Here is a 7633-nt window from a genome sequence, read left to right on the forward strand (position 1 = left end):
TCTAAAAACCTAAGGACTACATTTAATAAAACATTAATTAATGAATACAATCCTTGTATAAGTAATAAAATGTTGGTTTCAAGAATTGACTTAATGAATTTTTTTTTAACTTCAGGTAGTAAAACGGAGAAAAACCAGTATTTTTATAATTTTAGCAAGTAGTACGGCCTTCTGAAATAGGAAAACATTTGTATGTTATTTATTTGTTGCATATTCAAAAATATTTAAATGTTTAAGGGTTAGCTTTGACCCAAAATGTGTTGGTTGTAAATGTTAAAGATGTAGTCCACTGAAATTTCCTTTCCACATTGATTCAGGACATGCCGATGCAGTTCCTGCTCCTGAACTCAAACAAATAGGACGGTGGAACTGGATGCCTGTCGAATTTTGGGTCCTTGGGCGGCATTTGCAACACATTCATGTCGACGCTGTCAAACGGGCCGTCATCGTGGGGAGGTTACGGATCCGGATCCGTCCCTTTGAACTATCCATGACGAATCGGCATTTTACGCCCATTCCCGGGCCGAAGCAAAGGCCAAAAACGCAATCCAAACGGGGTTGCGACTGCTGTGGCAAATGCCTTTGTGCCTGTCAACCGAGCGGAACTAATTTCGAGGCTGCACCTGCAGAGCCACCGATTTCTATGCCTCTGATACCCATGCGATGGTGATGCTGCAAGTGGGGTGATTGCGCAAGTGGTGCAGCTTCCAAGGGGACAGGAAAGGGGGCGGGGGAGAGTGCAGAAAATCTACTTTACCGGGGTGTGTTTAAGTTCGACTGCTAGCACATTAACATTCTTTTATTTTACAAGGTCTAATTTTGATTTGGGCTTAAAATTCGATGGCCTTTGGAGGCCAGACTAGTGATCCATGGAGTCCTTGATGCCGCATTCGCCGTAGGCCTGCAATTCCTCCGGCCGGAAATAGGAGCTCTGCATGCTATATAGTCGGTCGATCGGATTGATCATGGGCGTCTGAGCAAAGGGTCCCATTAGCTGCTGAAATGTGGCATAACTCAGACCCAAAATGGTATTCAGTATGGGCTCGCTGTTCTTGTTGCAATTCTCTGTAAGTCATTTAGTTAGTTTCCCTGGGCTTTATCACCTTTTTTGGACCACACCCACCCTTATTGGTCTCCATGCAGCTGAAGGGCACTTGCTCCTGTTCGTCCTTAATGGTGCATCGCATCCGGGTCAGTCCGTCCGAGGTCGAGGTCGTGGAATAAGGCGATTCCAGCTGCGATTCACTGTCGCTGTGCGCCTCGTCCTTGATCTTGGTGGCCAGGCTGCTGTCCAGGGACTCCTGCGAGTCCTGCGAGTCACTGGCTCCCTTGCTGGGCGGCTCCTGCTTGGCCTTCTTCTGTATTTTTTTGACCTTTGCTCTTTGGTTCTGGAACCACACCTGATATTGGGAAATAAATTTATTAAAATGTGAGACTTTAAAGGTATCTGATATTCTTAAGCTTATAATTTAGATAACAACTTTTCTCTTTTTATTTGAACAACATTGCTTATTTAATGATCCTTTTAAGAACATGAATAATTTGCAAGTTTAGAAAGGCCTTACTTATTTGGTTCCAATAATATGGTAGTTTGACCTAAAACATAAGCTTCTCCAATATGTTTTAAATATTACATTAAGAAGCACTTAAACAACTTTTCAAGTTAATATTTTAAGGTTATCTAAAGCAACTTAATAATTATCCTTACAAAATTTGGTTGTACTTTAGAGCACAGTCATTTATTTAGTCTTAACATTTATTTAAATAACAATATGTTTATTACCTGTACAATCCTTAGGCTCAGACCAGTATCCTTGGCCAGATTCTCTCTCACTTTGCGACAGGGTTTCGGTGAAACTTCGAAGGAGGCTTTAAAGGCCCTTCTTTGCTGGGTATTTAGAATGGTCCTTGGTCGCTTGGGTCCACGACGTCCGTCCAATTTGGGCGGAAAAAGCTCGTCGCCATAGAAGTCTACTCAATATTATGATGACCATTGTGAACTCAATTGAAATGGGTATTGTACGCACCATATCCCTGTAGCATTTCCACCTCCTTCTCGTAGTCAAAGCGGCAGAAGAGCTGTCCCTGCTTGACCACGTACTGCTCCCCCTTCTTCAGCAGAGACCCACAAACCACACAGGCGAAGCACTTCAGGTGGAAGACGTTCTCGTGGCACCGCATCACCAGCTCATCGGAAGCGATTTTAAGGCCACAGCCAAGGCAATGATTGCGGATGTAGAGTCTGCGAAGGGAGAAGGGATCACACTTAGAAAACTACTATCCATCAATCCATTTTTGGAAAATTTTCTACTAATAAGATGCATATGTTAAAAATAAATACAGAAAAACATATACAAGTAAAGTTATAAGAAATATTTTAATATTTATTTTAAAAATAATTATTTCTTTAAAAGTAATTTATATTTTAACAGCCAATAGCATTATAAAGAAAATATTTAAATGAATGAAATTAAATAAAAATTATTGCAGTAAATAAATTTATAACGTTTAAATTTCTAAATTCGTTTAAGTTTATTTAATGCTATAATATCTTCTAAGGATTTGAATATGTAAACTATGGGAAATCGATAAAATGTTTATAAACAAAGAAAAAAAAAACAAAACTTAATTTTATATAAATAGAGGAGTTAATCTACCCTAAGCTCAAAGTAAATGGGAGTGCGTTGCCTTGTGTGGCTGGCACTCGGCGCAGAGGTCACGTGGGAGTCACCCGGCAGGCAGGACTCACCTCTCATAGTCGATGCGGCAGTAGAGCTTGCCCTCCCTTGCGTAGCAGGAGTGCACCAGGTGCAGCGAGCAGGCGGTGCACTTGAGGCAGCCCTCGTGGAAGGAGTTCTCCACCACGCGCATTATGTAGCGATCGCAAATGGGCTGGCAGCAGTGGGCGCACTGGGCACTGAGCTGGGCACCCATGGCGACACCCAGTTCCATGCCCATTGCCGCACCAGGACCCATTCCCTGAGGCGCCTGCGGTGTGCTGGATGCCGATGATGGAGGTGCGGCCGGTGTGGCAAAGCTGTCCATTCCATTGAGGCTGCACTCGCCCAAGGTGATGCGGCTGCAGAGGGACGGGTGGCTGGGTGGTGGTCCAGGTCCTGGCAGAGGTCCTGTTCCCGGTCCGCCTGGCATTTGGCCCATGCCCATCGGCTGCTGCGGCTGATGTTGCTTGTTTATGGCGTTGCTGCTGCTGTTGTTGTGGTTGCTGCTGCCGCTGTTGCTGCAACTTCCGTTGACATTTCTGCCGACTGACGCCATTTTGTCATTGTGGGGCACACCGACCTTACCCCTTCCGGTTGCCACCGCCACTGATGCTGATGCTGATGCTGTCGTTGGTGTTGTTAACATGCGTTCATTTCCGTTCAACAGCAGTTGATTGAGGCCCCCAGCCTGCGGTTGGTTCGCTTCCAGTTGCTGTTGCTGTTGACATTTTATGTCCATCGGAACTATTTTGGTTTTTGCGGTCGTGTCGTGGGTCCAGTATCGCCGATCCCCACCCCATTCCGCCGGGAAACATGCAAATGAGAAACATTTCAGTTATTTTTATTTTCACTTTGGCATACATACTGCGGTGCCGCCCGCTCCTTTTTAGCCTTTGCCTGAAATTTACAACTATAGCAGAGGCCGAAAGGGAAAAAAGGGATTTGTATTTGCGGGCAGTGTCCATCTGCTGGGCACTGTGACCATAACCGTTTCGAGTTGTAGTAAATTTGTGGTTTTGCAATTATTGAAATGACTTTTCCAACACACAAAGAGTGAGTGTGTGCGACTGCACTCGAAATTCCCCGAAATGCCATGCAAAATGGCATGTAAAACAAAAAAAATAAAGTAAAACAGACAACGCTGCGTATGCGTAACCGATGCGTATGTGCGATTGTTCGGGTTGGTGGCAAAAAATTACTGTACATTTGCGGTCCTGCTGACTGGTTGGCTTTTTGTGCCTTGTTGTCTCAATTTATGGCAAATTGCTGAAATTTCACCGTAATTTGTTTCCCTGGTTGTATGTGTGTAAGTGTCGTTCATTTTGTTTGGGTTTTTCACTTGTTTCCGTTGCATTTTTCCCCGGCTTGTGTTTGTCTGCGTGTGTGTGTTTGTCATTCCGCATTTGAGTGATTTAAGTGTGTGCGTAATTTCATTAAATGTTTTGCAAAAATTATATCTGGTATGCCAATTTATGCCAGAAATATTTCCAGAATGTTAAAGTATTTCTGCCATCGTTCACATTAACAATTCTGCCACACCTCTTACACTGATTGACATGAATTGCTTTACTCGTGTTTTTGTTTATTTTGTGTCGCTAAAAGGTAAATAAATACGAAAATAATCGTTTGCAGTTTTGAGTACATTTAATTGAACTGAAAATTAATTGCCGTTTGCAGCTAGGAATACTGTAAGTAAAAAAATTTATGGAAATCAATAAACAAAAAACATCTGAAAATGGATTTCCAAAGCAGTCGGTTCTTTATTAATCAATTAGATGATTTTTGGAAAATTTGCTATATTTAAGTGCATGTTTGTTTACTTTAGTTTTTTACTAAGGTCACCAAATAATTTTTCTTTTGCTAAGATTAGGAAACATTTGTATTGTAAGCTTGGGTTTTTTGTAGCATCATTGCTAATTTATCTGACAAATTAATTGAATTTGTTTTCGGTGTGAGTTTGGGGTGACTTCGGCGTAACATAAACATTATTTTTCTACAAGCTGTCAATAGTAACTGCAGTCTTCACAAATCTGTCACACACTCTGCAAGGCTCAGATCCTAATCTACTTACCAACCTTAACTTGCGACACTTGGATCGAAGGGGAGCTATTTACTAAGAAGTGCAGCGGAATAATCCGCTTAGCGGTCGCACCTGTTACACTTTTTGAGCTTTGTCATTTGGCTTTTGGCATTCGAAAATATTCCAACATGTTTACCGGACATGTCAGAGCATAGAACTCGAGGATTTGGGAAGACAAGTGCAAAGCCGACATTGATAGTCCTTCCCCCTTTTTCCGCCCCTCGCTCTAATTAGATTCTAATGTGCAGCGGGAACTGAGGGGCGGGAAATGCCACCCCTTGCACTGCTTATAACTAGATTATAAACGAATTTCATTGAATCGGGGGCATTTAGCAGGAGGATTTCCACCCTTATGGAAAATATGCTCGGGCTTAGCAAATAACCGGAGATGAGGCACGGGGCTCATGATGTTGGTTTCGGCGGCTGGCGGCATATGTTGGCAGTCGACAGTCGGCAGTCGGCAGTTCGCGAGCGGAAACCCTTGGAAACCCTTGCCAGGATGCCAGGATGTCGGGCTGCGGGGGCAGCCAGGATGCTGTGTTCTGCCCCTGATTCCGCTGTCAGTTGCCAGCAGTTCGCTGTTCGCAGTTCGCGGCTCGGCAGCAACTGACAGCGTTTTATTTAATCGGATTTGGGCAGACAATGAAGTTATGGTGCCGTTTTGTTGTGCCAGCAATCGCAGCGTAAATGCTTTGTTTTGGCCTAATCTCTGACAGAAGTCAAAATTTGCTTTGCTCTGGAAAATATGTTATAATTTTCACTGGCGCTGAGCCAGTTCAACTGAAGTTTGTGAAATTGCTCATATGCATACTTGGCACTTTTGGTGTTAAGATTCTATCTTTAATGGCAGATTAAATCGGGAGTGTTTGTCCTCAAAACAGCCTTTTATATATTTGTCACGATTTTGTTACAAAAAAACTTTAATAAAGGCATGGTTTGATATGGGTTAATTTTTATTTTTAAGTTTATGTAAAGAAATATTACTGAAGTTTTGAAACTATTAATTTGGGCATTAATGACTATGACTATTAATTTAAGTTATCTGTTAAGATCAAATAATCATTTTCAGAATCTGAATAGCTTTTTTTTTTATTTAATAACTTTTTCGGCTTATGCCATGACATTTCAGTTTTTGTGTAGATAAGTAGAACAAGAATTTATATAAATGTGGTATGTTTAATCGATATGCTAAAAGATTTTCATAGTATTAGCTTTTTAGTATTTATCCCTTTCCTTTTGATTTTGTTAATTTTCCTAAGTTGAGTTTAATATGTTCAGTTTTAAATTCTGCAGTTATCGGACTTTAATTCTTATCAAGATTTAGGTCACCATTTAAAATTTATGATAAAAAAAATGCCGACGGCATTGCATAAATATGTGGTTTGAAAAGCCGTCGGCTTTCGGAACCCTGAAAAAGCGTAATTTGCCATTCTTAAAGCCTTTGATACTTACACATTCCGATCTGCATGGGATGCTGTTCGTCGATCATGTTGATATTGCTCAGTTTTGAAAAGAAAAACTGTGAATTCACGGTCACTGACTTTTACATAATTTTCGCAGAAACTTTTCTCGGGCTTTTCCCTACGTATGTTGGCACATTTTGCGAGGTCCTTGGCGAGAACTTTCAAACGGGACACATTTCAGACTCGGACTGTCGATATAATTGCAGTGGGGAACTGTTTGGGCGGCCAAAATCGGACTTCTGACCTGGCCCTGTTACGAAACGCGATGCTTGAATGATTACGGACCTCTGATGTTAATGAAATTTGTTAAAAATCATTTGCTCTTCCTTGGCAAAATGCACAAGCATCTGCTGCCGAGATGTGCTGCCGCTAGGAAATTCTCTCCAATCCGAAGGAGAAATGGCCAAAGTGTTTGTCTGTGTGCGTGTGCGCCATTTTAGCCACATCACATCCTGTGCTCCATCCCCTGCAAGCAAAAAATAGGTTGAGAGCCAGCCATTTCGAGTTTCCCCAGCTTTTGTGAGATTCGCCAGCATTTGGCGCATGCGTCGGAGCCCCCATATCATCCTCATCCTCATCCGTTTATTCCGATTCCGAGTCCTGGTGGCGCTTCTGAGTTGTTTTTTGCCTTTGTTTTTGCACTTTTGACTTTTGTCTTTGTGGGGCTCGTTCGGTACTTTTATTTGTTTCGTTGTATGGCACTACTATACGTATTTTGTATTGACAAAAGGATGTTTGGCTGGGCGATTTCTTGCTTGCTTTGTCGCCTCAGCAACAACATCCCCCAAAAGGGACTCTCCCTCTATGGCTGGAATTTTGTTTTTGTTGTTATTTTTTTTTTTATTTTCCTTTTTTTTCCGCCGTGTGCTGGCTACGATTTTATTCCCTTTTTCCGCAGTGGCTTGTACATTTTAAATTTATTGATTTTCGAACGCTATAATAAAAGGGACTAAGATTAAAGACCACCGAGCAGTGTCCTGGCTTTAATTTAAGTTTGGGGATTGTCCAGGAGTGTCGGGACGCACGATCTTTCCTGTTAATGACGACGGACCTTTAAACTTGGTCCAAATGAATTTCTGGTCTATTAAGCCAGCGCGCCAAACTTTAATGTCTAAGCACTTGCCGGCTGACTGCATGTCTAGCTGAGAGTTTCGAGCTGCGAGATGAGGACTTGTCTGGCCGAAACTCCTGGCTCTTGGGTCGGCTGTTGCCTGCTTGCCGACGAAAATACTCAGAAAGTTTCGTAAACGCGAACGTGTTACTCACAATTAGTGTGCGGGCGGACCATTTAACTGCCAGCCACCTTTCGCCTTCAGCGCCCTCTTTTCCCAACCCCGATGATGATAATAATTATGTGCGGTAATCTTTGC

General features: G+C 42.4%; 1 protein-coding gene across 1 annotated transcript; it reads right to left on the bottom strand.

Annotated features, from left to right (window-relative positions):
- Window positions 1-772: 772 nt before the first annotated feature.
- Window positions 773-6831, bottom strand: LOC108146962 (LIM homeobox transcription factor 1-beta). Its single transcript, XM_017273219.2, has 6 exons — window positions 6253-6831; window positions 2750-3464; window positions 2028-2242; window positions 1784-1971; window positions 1124-1400; window positions 773-1065 (listed from the first exon to the last, which is right to left on the bottom strand). Exons 1-6 carry the CDS (start codon window positions 6287-6289, stop codon window positions 860-862), a joined length of 1638 nt encoding a protein of 545 aa, XP_017128708.1. The 5' UTR covers window positions 6290-6831; the 3' UTR covers window positions 773-859.
- Window positions 6832-7633: the final 802 nt, after the last annotated feature.

This window comes from Drosophila elegans, unplaced genomic scaffold (assembly GCF_018152505.1).
Source record: "Drosophila elegans isolate 14027-0461.03 unplaced genomic scaffold, ASM1815250v1 contig_208, whole genome shotgun sequence".
In the NCBI taxonomy this organism is placed as follows: Eukaryota; Metazoa; Arthropoda; class Insecta; order Diptera; family Drosophilidae; genus Drosophila; species Drosophila elegans.

What these genes read in the sequence shown, in the direction of transcription:
- LOC108146962 (XM_017273219.2), bottom strand. Translation starts at nt 6,289, where the DNA reads ATGATCGACGAACAGCATCCCATGCAGATCGGAATGT. An exon ending in TCCCATGCAGATCGGAATGT is followed by an intron (nt 3,465 to 6,252) that starts GTAAGTATCAAA and finishes AAACCAAAATAG; the next exon opens with TTCCGATGGACATAAAATGT. An exon ending in TGCCGCATCGACTATGAGAG is followed by an intron (nt 2,243 to 2,749) that starts GTGAGTCCTGCC and finishes CTCCCTTCGCAG; the next exon opens with ACTCTACATCCGCAATCATT.